Genomic DNA, 17,083 nt, shown 5'->3' on the forward strand with positions numbered 1-17,083 from the left:
CAATCATGGCATTTTGATTTAGAGCACCATAGTCATTAGCCTATTGTACATCATCATGTTTTTATATGATTCAGGTTCTATGTGAAGGCTAAATATTTTAAAAAGCTACGTCCATATTGCATCGTTATGACAAACAGTAATGTCACCAAATGAACGGGACTGCCCGTGAGAGGGTTTTTGGTTTTTCCTTAAAAAGGAGCGCTATCCGTTTAAATGGGATGTTGAGAGGGGTGTGTTTGAAACGCGGCAGACATCCCCAGGGAGAAGCCTGTACTCAGCGCGGCGTAGCTCAAAGGGCAAGCTGCGGCCACACATTCCCAGGGACGCAAAAATAGTCGGAAAACAAGCAGCGATTAGGCAGTGGAGAGGAATGCGACCAAAATTGAAGTCGTGTGTCTTTGGAACCCCGTGTGAGGTTCCATGGAGCGATGTTTCACATCTTCAGTAAATCGTAAGTGTAGATCGATCTCATGTTTTACATTAACGCCGTTGGTGTTATGAATATGATAATGATGGATACAGTTGCGCGCTGTTAGATATGTGTGACCGATCTGTAGCTGCAGCTTACTTCACCCATGATTCTAAGCTAGTTTACTGTAACTAGTAGCCTATTACTAACAGTTTTTAGAGTAAATGCAACGCTATGAATTAGGTCGATGGTGTAGAGTCCAGAGTAGGAAGGGGGGAAGGATCGTTCGCGTAAACAGGAAAAGTCGAGCAGAGGAGAGAAGCCTAGTTGGAAAAGGTTTCTAGAGTAAGGAATGAGGTACGGGTTCAGACTTGAACATGGAAATATTCAGCGCCAGCGGCAAAACTACTGTAGTTCAAACAATATGTTTGTCTATTGGATTACTGACAACAGCAACGCCCTCATGTTATTTCATGTTATTGAAAATACAGAATGGGAAACAAAGAAAAGTGAACTTGTGAGAAACTATTTTGTTTACCATGTCTATGCCATTGCCAGTAATGCATAGATTTTTATGATGTTGCAGGCAAGTCTTCTGGTCAAATCCATCCATTGTAGTCCAGTGTGACTTGTATTCTGACTTGTCTTTCTCATCCACTGCCTGGGGGTGCATGTAGCTACAATAACATTACAGGTCAGGAGTTCCAACAGAAAACTCATCTTTCCCCTTTCTCATCTCCTCATCCTCGGCACATATTGCTCTGGCTCCCCTTCCCCCTTGGCTGTTATGCAACAGCTTAAGTAAAAAGCCTGCTTGCTTGTAACTAATTTATATGTTCCCCAGCTCAGTGTACTGAATGCTTCATGGTAAAAAATTATGTAATGTGTTTATCAAAGTGTGTCCCTCTATGCTCATCCTCTTTTTTCTCTCTCTCTCACACACACACACACACACACACACACACACACACACACACACACACACACACACACACACACACACAAACACTGAGAATTTCAATCCACAGTAATGCATGTCATCACTGAGCCTCCTAAACGTCCCCAGTCTCCCATTCATGATTGAGCCATCTCTGTTGTAGGACTGTGGAGTGTTTCTCCTGCTCTCGTCATCATATCGCTCTAAATTGTTTATTACTGCCTCTCTGAAATCTGACTGTGGAACCTCACTGGTGAGAGCACTAAACGTGTGAGAAATAAAATGTTTATGATGCACTGTCTGCAACCAGACATGATTGAGAACCAATGGTATCCAAAAAAAAAAAAAAAAAAAAGAAAGAACGATGCCAAGTCATGCAGACGGTACATTTTATAGTGATGGTTGATGGCTAGTTGTGAGAATTTATGGCAAAAGCCTTCTAAAAGAATAAGAAATCCAACACAAAGAGAGAGAGAGAGAGAGAGAGAGAGAGAGATGCTATGTTTTGTACGGGAGGTTAGTTAAAGCACAGGAGAAATAAACATGAATGCTTTGAAAGGTCAATATGAAGGAGAGTATCTGAGAGAGCATTTCCTCCTCTCTCCCCGGTGCCTCGCCCCCGCAGAAGTCTGTGGGTCAAAAGCCATACTTCCTGCTCCAACACAGAGCTCTCTCCTGTCATCTCATTGGCCCAGTCCTGCCTCCTGCACACAGACTCTGAGCATTGAGAGCTAGGCTAGGAGACATGAGTGTTCTCCCAGGAATATACTGTGGTACACAGCAGTGGAATAGACATTCAGAAGTAACACATGCATGCGCTTTGATACAGACATGTTAGGATGGATATGACGTTGTAGTTACACTTTGATGGAACTTGTTATGAAAGCATTTCGTTCTAAGAGACATCCATGTCATACAACATAGAGAGAGAGATGGAGAGAGATGGTGTGCGTGGCGTTATTGCGTGTGTGTGTGTGAGAGAGAGAGAGAGAGAGAGAGAGTGTGTGACCCTGTGTCATCTCCTCTGAACGATGGGCTCCATGCTGTCATGCTCTGTCGTCCAGGTCACATAGAGGTTCACTTTTTACGTCTATTTTTTACCTCAGTGTCTAGAGTCTAGTGTTTACCTCACTGTGTGTGTGTGTGTGTGTGTGTGTGTGTGTGTGTGTGTGTGTGTGTGACCCTGTGTCCTCTGCTCTGGATGCTGGGCTCCATGCTGTCATGCTGTCTTGTCCAGGTCACACAAAGGCCAGAAAGGGATCAACTGAAGCGCTGCTGCTGCTTAGGCCTTTCTCTCTCTCTCTCTCTCTCTCTCTCTCTCTCTCTCTCCCTCATGTGTGAGAACAGAGTGACAGGTCCGTGAGGCTGTGACAGAGCCTGTTTGCCCATCTGTATCATATCTATTTGTTTTTCCACTTTGACTTTACACCATTTGCCTCCCAAGGTGTGTTTCCTAGATGCCATCTGACCGTTAATGCTCATTAATGTGCCCTTTGAACTCTGAACCCTGACCTCACCGCTCATTAAGAGTCACTCGTTAGCCTGACCTTTGCCCTCATCTACTTCACCATAACAATGTTATGCCGGGAACTGTCCATTAGGCCACCTCATCCCCTGCTGTGATTACTGAGACAACACCACACACACACACACACACACACACACACACACACACACACACACACACACACACACTCAATCAATCAAACAAACAAACACATGCCAAGCACCATCAGGGGTTAACAGTCAGCGTTTCCTCTGGCAACACTGGTTTTAACCTTTGACTGTTACCCTCTGCCCTGAGAGAGAGAGAGGTGTACAGTACCCTGCAGACTCAGAGGCTAGTCTAAATGAACATGGTTTATAGGCTGGATGTTCTGTTTTGGATGATCTGATTATCAGAAATTATTATAAAGGCAAACCTATTCTTGCATAGGGCAACATTACAGTTCCACTTAATTTCGCAAAAGCTTTTATCCAGATCATTTGTAGCCTGAAAATAAACTTTGGCTGTTTAGCCAGTGGAAACCCTGTATGCTGGGAACACAGTGGGGAATAGTGGGGTTCATTCACTAGTCTATTTCCTAAAGTGGAGAAAAGGGAAGTGACATGATATTAAGCCACTGGTCAGATCATGCTTTGGCCAGTATGAGTGAACAGCTGCTCTGCTACTTTACACAAAAGCCATGACATCAACCAGGCAGCTAGCTCCAGATCTCCATGCACCTGAATATGTTGTGTCCTGGCAGATGTTTCATGGTAATCATTGTATGTGTGTGTGTGTGTGTGTGTGTGTGTGTGTGTGTGTGTGTGTGTGTGTGTGTGTGTGTGTGTGTGTGTGTGTGTGTGTGTGTGTGTGTGCACTAGCCGCGGCTGTGTTGGATCCCACAGCAGCTGTTATTTAACCACATGACCTCAGCTCCTAGCCATCTCTTCCCATAATGCACTGCTGCTGTGAGTCAGGCATCCCGACGGACTCCTAAAGGTCTCTGGCAGAGCCAGCGTGATGGGCTCATCCATGAGATGATGTCATTTACAGCCAGCACAGCTTCCTGAACTCTTTTGTCTTACAGGAAGTGTGTGTGTGTGTGTGTGTGTGTGTGTGTGTGTGTGTGTGTGTGTGTGTGTGTGTGTGTGTGTGTGTGTGTGTGTGTGTGTGTGTGTGTGTCATGTGTTTACGTGAATGTGTAGCTGTGTGTGTGTGTGTGTCATGTGTTTACGTGAATGTGTAGCTGTGTGTGTGTGTGTGTGTGTGTGTGTCATGTCATGTGTTAACATGAATGCGTGGCTGCATGTATGCATGTGTGTCACTGCCCTAAAAAGCTCTATTTTCTTTTATCACTGAAGTACGCATGTTTGCATTTTAGCTATTACTCCTGTACCTTGACAATGCAGTGTATGCTTTCACATTTGCACGCAGGGAGGCTCAAAGTGAAAGGGGTTCTAGTGATTATTCATCATAAAAGGGTAGAAGCACAGTGTGGGCCTCATCTTTCATCCACTCTTGTTTGGTGCAGTGCTGCCTGGGGCCAGCTCCTCTGTTCCCCCTCTCCCTGGTGTCACCCTTCTTTTGTCTTGTGTGCATTAGCTGCTGTCAGACTGGCCCTCTCCCTCTGTACAGGTGCTGGAGAGAACTACAGCCACAGTACTGAACTGGCCTCTTCTCTCTCTCTCTCTCCTCCCTCCCTCCCTCTAGTTTTCTAGTTAAGTCTTAGATGGAGTCATCCTAGTGTTGAGATTGGAAGGATCATTGGGAAGGTGCTGGGTATGCAGCTGTAAACATCTGCAGCTCTATCTGGATTTGATGAGATGAAAGCCAGAGAGAGAGAGAATAGAGAGTTGGAGTTTCTATGTCCCCCGAGTTCCTCCCTGCAGTATCTGGGGTTGAGACAGAGAGATGGTTCTGATTAAGGGAACAGTGTTTGGGTTCCAAGGCCCGTATCCAGACGTCAGCGGTTCCACTCACACACATCTCTCCCGTTCCGCGCCAGTGCCTCCTGACAGGCCCCCCCTCTCTCTCCTATCTGCCTCTCCGTTTGTTTGTCTGCCTCCTCTCTCTCTCTACTGTCCACTCGTTCCACCACAGATGCTGAGATTGGCAGCTGGCAGGTACAGTACACACACACACGCACACACAACAATATCCAGATCGCAGTGTCCTCAGTAACGAGATCAAAAGTTGACTTTGAGATGAGTCGGCAGAAACAAACAACACCAAACAGCAGCACGTCTACTGCTGTTATAAACAGACCTCAGGGACTCATTATTTAAACCAAACAGTAAGACGGAGGAAACACATCTGTTCAGGCCAAATGAGAGATGAAGCCTGTGACAGACTGCATGGCGCAGTGACAGACGGATAGCTGTCTGATAGCTGTCTGATAGTTGTCTGTGGTCAAGCTACAGAGCCAAAGCTGATGGGACTGGGTTGGGTGCCTCACAATAATCCCCTGTTTGTCTGTTTGTGCTTGTGCTTTACAATTTTGTGTGTGTGTGTGTGTGTGTGTGTGTGTGTGTGTGTGTGTGTGTGCGTGCTCGTGTGTGAGAAAGACAGAGATATTTTTTACTTGAGGTGTGTTTGTCGATGCATGCAGAATCATCTATTCAGCTGGCTGCCTGAAGGTTCCAATCGAAGCCCAGGTTTGCAGCACTTACCCAATCAGCTCACTCCACTGCAGCTCTTACCCAATCAACTCCCCACAGCATTCTTACCCAATCAGTCTGCTGATTAAGTTAGATTCAGCTTGTAGCGCTGCGGCTGTAAATATTGACATGCAAGGACAGTCCAATTCCTCTCCTACTGTATGATGACTCAACAGTATGGTGATTAGGTGATTTTGGGTACAGATTGGTGCCTTTACAGTATAGGTAGAACATGAGCTCGTTCAATAAGACTGCGACCCTACACACGACCCCCTTGTTGCAAAGTAAGGGATATTTGCATGCAGTGTTTTGTGTTTTGACTGTTTCATGACCTGGACCTGTTTGTTTGATTCCTCCTCTGCTGTCTCTTCTGTCACTACACTATGGGTAGTGCCCTGTGCCCTGATCCTGGTCTGCTTGGACCTGTGATCTCACACACACACACCCACACCCACACTGCCAGTCAGCCAGCCTCAGCTGATAAGGTCACTGTGGATACAGAGACACTGTAGGGGGCGGGGGGGGGTGGATAGGTTGGTGACTGCCCACCCGTCCATGTGTGGAAGCATTTATTGATCGTTGGAAACTCTGGTCTAAAAGCATAGCGCCATGTCAACACTGGGCTAGGCGTAGCCGCTCTGCAGCAGAGTTTCCAAACAGAGAGCCCTCTGGGTGTTAACAGTAGCCTCCATTAGCTGTGCTCTGTTTATCTGCCTGCCTCTCTACTTGTTTACCAGCTCTGGGGAGGGGCTGGGTAAATACGATGCTTCAATACAACCATTGTATTTATTGTTCTAGGTTGTTCGATTATGTTTTAGAGCTTTTACTCAGACGTTGTTTTCTCTGGGGAGAAGTCTTAATGCATGAGAAGGCTATCCTATGTCAGAGGGGGTGGTCACAAAGTAAAAGCCTCATTCAGTCTTCATAGTGACAGCAATGTTGCTAAGGCTACGTACCATTAATCGCCACATGTTTCTACTAAGCAGCACTGCGTCTTGTTGGTCAGTAGTGAGTGCTATGGTTTAAGTAGTGTTCAGAGCCATTGTATGGGAGTGTTGCTCTGAGTTCTGCAGTATATTATCTAGCCTGTTTACACTTATCAGAGTATCTGCAGTCCCCTGGTGGAGCGCTGTGTTACTGGCCTAAGTGCTCTGACGCCTCCGTGGTTGTGTGATTCTGGGTTCCTACCAGATCTCTCCCGATATCCAGAACGGAGTGTACAAGAGGGACAGGATGCAGACACGGGCCGGGCCGGGCGCGGTCCTCCAGACTTACTTAGAGCCCATTACAACACTCTCTCCTCTTGCCCTGGCCTGCTCTTAAACAGGTTTACATCGACCCGTCGGCTGGGCTCAGGCAGGGTTGGATACTGTGACTGTTCACAGACTGGGCCCTGCCTGGCGCAGCCTACGGAAAGGCCTCCTAAATGAATCATTTGTGTATTCTGAGAACAGGCCCACATTTAGGAGGTCGATAAGACGCCGGAGGCTGGCCAGCCCACTTGATTGCTCACTGTAAAACCATGCATATCATCACCATGTGAGAGAGATACAAGGTGTGTGTGTGTGGGTGTGTGTGTGTGTGTGGGTGTGTGTGTGTGTCTGCCTGCCGGCCTGCCTGCATGTCCATATACAGGGGTTTTCTCTTTGCTCCTGTTCTTTTTTACACTATCTCAACATAGCCTTTCTGTATTTATGTTTCGACCTTGTAAATTAAACATGTATTTTACTACAAGGCTTTAAATATCCCCTCTGTGAGCCAGTGGAAGTTTTTGGACTGAGAAGAGGGGTCTGTTCTATTCCTGCGCAGTGTCTGAAATATTTAGAGGGAGAGAATAGAGCCCAGAGGACAGGAGAGAGGGAGGGAACATCCCCCACCCCCTCCATGGAACGAGAGATGGGGATAAGAGAGAGGAGGGAGAGGACACACTGAGAGAGGAGAGTGTGGGAGGAGAGGACAAGTGCTGAGGAGAGAGAGAGATAGTGAATCCCCCTTGCGTAAAGTATACCCCCACCCCAGGTAAACATGGAATCAGAGAGAGGGAGAATGAGAGAGAGAGAGAGAGAGAGAGAGTGAGAGAGAGGGATAGGATTTTCAAGGACACAGGAGGACGTTGACTGTGAATAAATGGTGTTGGGGGGAAGGGAGAGGAGAGGAGAGGAGAAGAGGGGTTGATTGTGAAGCTAGTTGTTATTAGTGGGTGAGGCAAGGACTGACAAGGTAAGACATCACAGGGGATGTGCTCTGGTACATGAGCTATGAGCATCACTTAAAATAATTCATTTGACATGCTCAATAGCTTAACGGCTTCTATCATATCATATTTGTGTGCTTGAGGTATGCGTACGCATACAGTACAGTGCATGCAAATGGCATGCCACATTGATATTCACATTCACATTTACTCTCGTTTCCCATTGACACAAATGTCCACTTGGTAGATGAGTTGATGGATGTGGGTAGAGAAAAACAAGAGGCTGAGAGGGAGAGAAAGAGACATTCCTCTTTCTGTACATACTTCCGTGCACCAGGGGAGGCGGGTAAAGGTAGAAATCGGAGAACAGGCTCATTATAATGTATGGAATGGAAATCAAACACGTCTGTTTTTATATCATTCCTCATTACATTTCACGCATTACAATGAGCCTGTCCTCAGATTTCTACCTCCACCAGCCTCCCCTGTTCTGTACATACCTCTGTGCACCTATCCTGCCCTGGAAAGCTTTCTGCTGATTGAAGTCTGATGAGGACTTAAACCAATCTCATTAGTTACAGGAATAGCAATTGTGCTGCTGAAACATAGCACGATTGCTAAAGCTAACCGTCATTTACGGGGGACTGTTCTGTAGCATGTGTGCTAGCTTGCTTTACTCGCATATTGCAGTTCCGTACTGTAGCCTTCCCTTCATCTGATGAACGTTCAATAACTGGATATCCATAACCCACACAAAGCCATTGGATGTTTGTCTGGTACTGAGGTAGTACATCTTTTACCCCCCCATCGACTGGCAGCCTGAGAGGGGAAGAGTTCTGACCTGTCCCACTGGGTTGCCATATTGTGTTGCCATGTTAAGTCCACTTTAATTAACTGTATTGGGAATGCACTGAGAGCATCTGGAGACTGGGGCTCCACCCAAGAGGACGCAGAGGGTCTCTCTCTCTGTCTTTGTGTCATAAACACTGTCGCCAAATACTTCATTAACGGATCATGATTCTCTCCTCCCTGTCTCTATATCTTTCTCATAGATGACGGCTTGGAGTCTTGCTCTTCTTGACAGCCAATGTTTTATCTCACTCAGCAAGGCTAATGGTTTCTTCTGTGTGGTGTTTTCACAGAGTACAGGAAGTGTAGCAGCAGTGGGGTGTTTAGAAAGATGTGTCCTCTGACTCCCCAACGGCCTCAGCCAGCCAACATCAAAACTCTGGGGCTGTTCCATGAGAGTGTTTTTTTTTTTTTTTTTTATACAATAACACAGCATGGTTTTGCAAGTCTATTTTTCCCGTCTCGTCTTTCATTGCATTTCTGTCTCCGTCTCTGTCCATCTTTCTAACTTTCTCTCTCTACACTTCAAACTACGAGACCTTCAAGAAGCGTAGAGAATGTTCAACCCTAAAGTTTGATTGTATTCTATTGATTGATGTCCAAAACTCATCTCGGCACAGCTGTCTAAGATTGAGCGCGAGCAGAACTTAGCTGAGCCCATTCTGTTTCCTCAAGAGGATTTTTTCTGATTTGGCTTTGATTTAGAAGCGCCCGCTCTGTTTGGGCGTGGCAGATGGAGGTAGATGTCTGGCGGCAGCATGATTGACAGATCTGACTGGTTAGATGGATGGGAGTGGTGGACTTGTTCGGTCGGAATGTTGGACTCAAGTCTGAGAGCCGTTCCCTTCGGTTTTACTGTCAGCCGGGCTCGGGTCAGGAATATTGATGTCTGGTTGCAGGGTCTGTGGACCGTGTTTCAGACCTGGAGCTTGATACTGCCACACATCCCCTTCTCAGCAGGTCCCACAACCCCCTCTGCTCCCATCCATCCCACTCCACCCTACTTCACTCTCTCACTCTCTCACTCTTCTGCCCAGTACCTCAGCAGCCAATCAGAGAGCAGAGTCAGGAATACAGACACTTCCCCCTGCAGCTGTACCCCGTGATTGGCCAGAAGCTCCCAAATCTGAAGCCTGACAGATCCCCGGAGTGAGCTTTGAGCTCTGTAACGCTCTGACTAAACGAGAGGAAAAGAGGGAGTGAGAGACAGGGCGTGTGTGTGTGTGTGTGTGTGTGTGTGTGTGTGTGTGTGTGTGTGTGTGTGTGTGTGTGAGAGAGAGAGAGAGAGAGAGAGGTGTGTGTTTCAGAGAATGGGAGTGTGTGTGTGTGTATTTGTGTGTGTGTGTGTGTTCATTTATGTATGCGCGTGGGTGGGAAGGGTGGGTGTGTGAGAGTGAAATGCTAGAGTAAAAGGGAGAGAAAGAGATATTCCTTCCAAACAGGCCATTGTCCAGTCCAGCCTGGGCACTGGATTTAACAACAAAGCTTCCTTCCTCTACAAAAGGCTGCCTGTGGTTCTAATCTGCAGTTATGGCTGCCCCGTTTTTTTTTCCTGGAATGCTCTTCTTTTATGGAACATGGCTCGTAGACGTGCAAGGATTAGCATGTAAGCCCCCCATAGAGACCGTTATTAAAAGAATTGTCCCTCTCATTACACTGGCTACTGACCCTTGTCACAGTGTAATGCCAGCGACCAGTCACAGTCACAGAGTCAGAGGCTAACGCTAATGTAATGCTGCCTCAGCCCCCATGCATGTTTAGCATGGCTCTTCATATTCACATCACTACACAAATGCCACTGATTGGGCAAGGTTAATGATAATTGAGACGCAGCTTCTCTCTCCGAGGCGTACTGCTTACATGTGAATCACCGTATGGGTGATATACCACTACTGTCGCTCACGTTGTAAATTGGGAGAATAGCATCCCATTGAAATGCTTTGAGATAATTAGCTGGTGAGGGCAAAACACTAATTAGCTTGGTAGGGCTCTCACTCAAATATTGCAGTGCAGAATACTAAATTGAACACAGTCGCGATGCACCTGAGAAATGCTACTGCTGCTGTACATGATCGAGTCTGAGCATTGGCTGATACAAGTGGCCAATGCTGAAGCTGTCTCTACAGTGTATGACTGAAGGAAGCCTTCAATGGCTGTGGCCCTGTCGCTGTCGATAGAATCCTGCACAGTTCTACTACTCTGTGTCTGATGTTAGACTCCATATTTCTCTCCTAGGCTCCGACACAAAGCAGTGTGTTGGTGTATTTGCAGGTGACAGTAGAAAGCACTCACAGTCACAACTCTGAAACAGAGAAAGTGGGGCGATATCAAACACATTGTGAACAGCAGAAACCTCTTTATTTATCTCCTATTCCTCTCTGTCTGAAAGATAGATGAGGACCAGGCTTCAAGGCTGCCTTTATTTGATCATGTAGTGAGAGCACATGCTTATAAAAGTGGAGAAAGAGGTGAGAGTAGAAGTACCAGACTATGGAGTGTGTGTGTGTGTGTGTGTGTGTGTGTGTGTGTGTGTGTGTGTGTGTGTGTGTGTGTGTGTGTGTGTGCGTGTGCGTGTGCGTCTCTGTGTCCATAAAACGAAGCAATGATTAAACAATTGGCTCTCACAATGAGTCTAAATTTCCTGATCCAGAATTTGCATATATATTGTTTTCTTCATAAACAAACACTCGAACATTTCATGAAAATTGACATTTTCAGTCTGAAAAGATGAATTGTGTTACATCTCCCAATCACAATGCATATGTTTCCAATAGTTTACTGTCAGGAACTTGATTCAAAGCATAGGTAATAGTAGTAGTGAATCTCAATAGGGAACAGTACAGTGTGTTGTTCATTTTTGTTAAAGAGAGATTCTGCTGGCTTGTTAGAGAGACAGAGTGTGTGAGAGAGAGAGAGAGAGAGAGAGAGAGAGAGAAAAGAGCATGTGTTAATGTGAGACTGTGTGGAAATGAGAAAGTGGTTGTGGAAGCGCGGAGTCGAGGACAGATATGTCCCCTACTGACTTCGAGAAATGGCTGAGCATCCACCTCGCCATCACATTCACACATATGTTCTCTCACACATACAGTACATACACTCTCTCACACACACACACACACTCTCTCTCTCTCTCTCTCTGTCTCTCACGGTCTCCCTCTCTCACACACACACTCATGACCCTACATAGTGAATAACCCTTTCCCCCTCTTCCTTTCTCGGTAGATCTCATCTGATGCCGAGGCTGAAGGAGTCTCGCTCCCACGAGTCGTTGCTCAGCCCCAGCAGTGCTGTGGAAGCCTTGGACCTCAGCATGGAGGACGAGGTCATCATCAAACCTGTACACAGCAGCATCCTGGGCCAGGACTACTGCTTCGAGGTGAGGGGAAAACACACACACACACACACACACACACACACACACACACACACACACACACACACACACACACACACGAAAACCCAAACACCATCCCAGTCAAGGCCTCAGCATAGTAAGTCCACTGCCTGGAGGTGAAACTCAGTTAACATTATGCATCATGCACACACACAGCAGGACCACCCTGCTTTAATGTTACCCCTGCTAGCTGTAGACACACCGAAGAGGGTAGTGACTAAGCAGGTAGAGGTAAAAAAATAACAAGCCACTGTCAACCATGGAGAGGCCTCCACTAATCTGTATCACCAGGACTGCACATCACACAGCACATGACTCTCCGTCATGCATGTCTGCTCCTCTCCCTCTCCCCTCTCTCCTTCCCTCTCTCTCTCTCCCTCTCCCCCTCCCCCTCCCTCTCCTCTCTCTCCCTCTCCTCTCTCTCCCTCCCTCTCTCTCTCTCAATCTCCCCCTCCCCCTCCCCCTCCCTCTCGCTCTCTCTCAAATAAATGATGATATTCACAGTCTGTTGTCTCTCTCTGTCAGGTTACCACCTCCACAGGAAGCAAATGCTTTTCCTGTCGCTCGTCAGCCGAGAGGGACAAATGGATGGAGAACCTGAGAAGGGCCGTCCACCCCAACAAGGTAAGCAGTCAGCACGGGGTGGGGGCAGGATTGATTAGGTAAAGTAGAGAGCCAAATGAGATAATCAGGTACAAGCACCATGATCGAATTATATAATCACACCGTGATACAGTATGACACGTCTGCAGTTAGAGCACAGTGGGCCTGTGGCCTCCCTAGAGGGACGGGCACTCAAAGCCATGGGAGAACACAGCACCAGGCAGTGTCAGTGTCAAACCAAGGGCCCAGTGCACATGTTCACTCAGTCGCGTTGCTCCTCACTCAACACGTTCTCTGTAATCGCAAGAGCACAGCAAAGACGAAAGGAAACCAGCAAACATATGGCTCCCCCCGTCACGCCAAGAAATAATGCAAATCTGACAGCACTCTCCCTCCTTCATCTTTCATTATTTAGCAAATGACTTGCTAATTAGAACTTTTTTTTTTTTTTAAAGTTCGGCGATAACCTTCTGTCTGTTTTTTGTTTCTCTTCTGGCTTGGATATAAATCTCTCCATCTATGCCTCAGAGTTTTTAATTATTTAGAGATTTTCAGAGATTAGATACAGTGTAGGTTAGCTTGTTTGTCCGTAAACATTGGAGCTTGAAACAGATGTTAGTGCTTTTGAAATTAGAAAGAGAGCCCGTTCAATGCCTTGACAGATTCAAAACGCAAACCCATTTCTGAGCTGTATTCATGAGAGTTATCTTATTAGCTAGTCTATTTAATTACCATTATGCAATGTATTTATATGCAACATAATGCAATGTATTTTGATTAGCCATTGATCTACTCTACTTGATTACAAAGTTGTGTGGTTATAGTCAGTAGCAGGGATGAACGTTCAGGGCGCTAAGCTGACAAAGCTATTGCAACTGATTTGATGTGATTCGGATTTGTCTCTCACTAGCCATGTGGGTTAGTTAGATGAACCAAGTGATTGAGTGCATGACTGAAGTGAACTCTGAGCTTGAACCAGATCCCTTTTCTCTCTGTCTGCAGGACAACAGCCGGCGGGTGGAGAACCTGCTCAAGCTGTGGATCATCGAGGCCAAGGATCTACCGGCCAAGAAGAAGTACTTCTGCGAGCTCTGTCTGGACGACACACTCTACGCCCGCACCACCTGCAAACTCAAGACCGACAATGTCTTCTGGGGCGAGCACTTTGAGTTCAACAACCTTCCGGCCGTCAAGAGCATCACAGCCCACCTCTACAAGGACACAGACAAGAAGAAGAAAAAAGACAAGAACAACTACATTGGGCTGGTCAACATCCCGGTGGCTTCGGTGACTGGCAGGCAGTTTGTGGAGAAGTGGTACCCTGTGAGCACTCCCAACCCCAACAAAGGGAAGACCCCTGGACCCATGATCCGGATCAAGGCCCGCTACCAGACCATGAATATCCTGCCCATGGAGATGTACAAGGAGTTTGCTGAGTACACCACCAACAACTACATGCTGCTGTGCTCAGTGCTGGAGCCGGGGATCAGCGTCAAGAACAAGGAAGAGATGGCTTGTGCTCTGGTCCACATCCTACAAAGCACCGGCAAGGCTAAGGTAGGAGCCGCAATGACTCAGTAACAACACTGCACACTGGCTTGTTTCCTTTTGTTTTCCTCCTGCATTCTGGTTATCTGACTGACTCTGCAGCTATTTTAGAGTGATCTTAGCAGACCCAGATGGCAGACAGGTGATTTCCTGTTATTTCAAAAGAGAGTATTAAATCTCAAACTGGAGTTAAGTCTCCCTCAATGCACTCCTGTAGTTTTCTGAAGCCTGCAGATGCTTGGTTGGATCCTGACCGTAAGTCTTACACGACAGGGGGTGGGGGGCTTTTTAGAGAGATTATCTCTCATCCCAGGCAGCTGCCTACCACACCCACTCGCTGCAGTACAATCAAACAAACTTTTCCTGTTTGTCCCACCAGTAAACATCAGGGCTGTGCTGGGAGGGGGAATGCTGCCTCCATTAGCCACTGCACTGCCAATCATGCGTGGTACATCCACCATTCATTGGCTTCTACCTCGATAAGAGGACAGTTCTCTCCCCATCTAACCACAGAATGTAAACATGGGGGAATATACGTGTCACAAATGTTGAACTACAACTCTTAACAACTGTTGAACTGCGACAAATGGTATAAAACAAAGCATACAAAGTGTATGCTTTGTATGCTATTCTCGCCTATTTTTCCTGGGGCAAAACATTTCTACCTGGTCTAATGAAATAATAATTGTAATGAAAAGCATGCTAAACTGATAAATGGCAGTATTAAAACACCTCATGCCTGATTTTAGCACTGTGCAATGAATAGCAGTTACGGACAATGTCAACAACTCATTTACTTCTGCCTTATTTTGCAGTTGCCAAGTACAACTTGCACTTCAGTATAGTCTCGACTTTGTCACATGAACAGAGCTTGAAGCTCTGTGACTTTCTCATACCACATAGAAATGATGAACGATTAGTACTTAAGATGTCCTGTTGAGCTGCAGTGTGCTGACTTCGGGTTAGTCAGTGGACTGATCCTTCCTGATGGATTGAAAAAAGGCACACTAGGTCCCTGGAGAGATGGTCACACTATTAATTAGTCTCAATTAATTGCTGTGTCCCTGAAAAGTGTTAAACCTTCACTTCTCCCTTACCGCCTTCTCTCTGCTCTTTGTTTCCAATGGAGACGGGTCATAAAACTTTAATACAAGCAGAGACACAGTGTTTCAAGGTTGCTTTTCATGAGGGACATTTTCAGCCGATGTTACCAACAAATCTTTGTTTGGCGCACCACACTACCGTAACAGAAGCATTCACTTATTCCCTGTGCAAACACACTTTGCAAGCTTAATAATCACTGAAAAGCCTGTAATAACCCGAGTTATATCTATGCTTTTAGCCTGAGGAGGGAAGTATTGACTGATTTAACTAAAGCTGTTGTCGGTTTGATGTAGGATGTTAGTTCTTGCTTGCTTCTAAGTGGTAGGACAACCAAACAACTTCCCTCCTATTGCTGCTGAAAAAGTTCTCCCTGCTACTAACTAAACACAAATATGTGTAGAGATGCTATTATATCCTGTTATGTCCTGTCATTATGTTTGAATATCATGTGTTTTAAGAAGATGCCCCACAAAAACATGTTGTACTGTGTATTCTTGATGGAGCAGCACCACCCCACCGCTACCATCAACCCAAAAAGTTTCCAAACTAAATCTGAGCGAACCCAATCGAGGTTATACCACAGTGTATATTCTTATCCTGAGTTATACTCTGTGGTTTGTCCATTTGCGATCTAGAGATTAAGCCCAGGGCCAAACTTCTCTGTGCTGCTTTACAAGAGGGTGTGTTCTTCAGATTGGTAAATAGTGTTATTTTTAGGAATCGGCCATCTTGCCCAAGCAACGATAACATCTGAGGAGGCAAGCCTCTGTGTGGTTGTTTTTATCGCCTCACTCAATAATAGCCTCTGGGTATTATGTCTGCTTTGACACCCCCCCCCCAGTCTTTACTGTAGTGTCTGGAGAACAAGTTTAGGCCTTTGATCCCAAGTCTCCTCTCACAACGGCTATTTCAGGCTTCTCATCCATCACAGAGCTCCTGATTCTATTAATACGAATGTGAAGTCGTTCTCATAACGGTAGCATTAGCTTACGAAAGTGTGGAGCGTCCATGCGTCCCCATCAGTGCAATTATGATTATAGTCACAGAGGAAACGTATCTCTTTTGGACACGGTGTGTAGCTATAGTCTGTCTTTAGGGGTGTAAGCGAATTGGTTGGTGACGGGCGCAGTTATGGGTGGATGTGCTTGGGATTAATCACCATTCAGGTGGGGAGGAGACTCTAATTACGGTGGACTGGTAATAGCCGCTGGTTCCAGGTGATCATGTGCATTAGTATTCTACACTTGAAACAGCTCTTTTTATTTTTTATTGCCAAACGTGGTGTAATTACACACTTCTCCTTGAGTTCTCTCTCTCTCTCTCTCTCTGTTCATCTTTTGTTTTTCCTGTCTCTCTATCTCTCTCTCTCTCTCTCTCTCTCACGCCTCACTGCTTCCAAGGCCAGGGATGTCTGAGGAGATGTCTTGCTGTTACTGTACTGCTGTCTGGATGTGTTGGTTGTCACTGCAATCACGGCACGCATTGCTGCAGGGATGACATCCCATATCACCCCCCCCCCACACACACACACAGACACACACACACACACACACACACCCCATCAGGAGACATTAGAGGGAGATGAGAGGTTATTTCTTTGTGTTTATGCATGAGGAATTAGAGCTGTAATTGTATTACTGGGCTCAGATTGTGGAAGTAGCACAAGGTCAAAGATTCAAGCCTTCTGGCAGCTTGTTTCACTCTTTGACCCAAACAGCCATGTTAGCACACTTAGACAGCAGTTTTAGCAGCACGACATGAACAATAACAAGTTTGTTGTGTTTGAGTGGCCCGGAGCATTCTCAGCATTTATTTTTATTTTTGGGCGAAAATGGCTGCTTGTGGCAGGACTTAAATGCAGTATCGATTTAGTCTTCTCTAGCCGCCATGGCCTGTGGAAAG

At 46.2% G+C, this 17,083-nt stretch overlaps 1 protein-coding gene across 1 annotated transcript in view; it reads left to right on the forward strand.

The window, feature by feature from the left end:
• dab2ipb (DAB2 interacting protein b) overlaps nt 1–17,083 on the forward strand; it is an 89,309-nt gene that overhangs the window by 46,284 nt on the left and 25,942 nt on the right. The window contains exons 4-6 of the mRNA XM_083670733.1: nt 11,755–11,908; nt 12,452–12,550; nt 13,532–14,086. Of these exons, the coding sequence (XP_083526859.1) occupies nt 11,755–11,908; nt 12,452–12,550; nt 13,532–14,086 (808 nt within the window). The remainder of the gene's footprint in view (nt 1–11,754; nt 11,909–12,451; nt 12,551–13,531; nt 14,087–17,083) is intronic.

Source organism: Argentina silus, assembly GCF_951799395.1.
Source record: "Argentina silus genome assembly, chromosome: 5".
Lineage (NCBI taxonomy): Eukaryota > Metazoa > Chordata > Actinopteri > Argentiniformes > Argentinidae > Argentina > Argentina silus.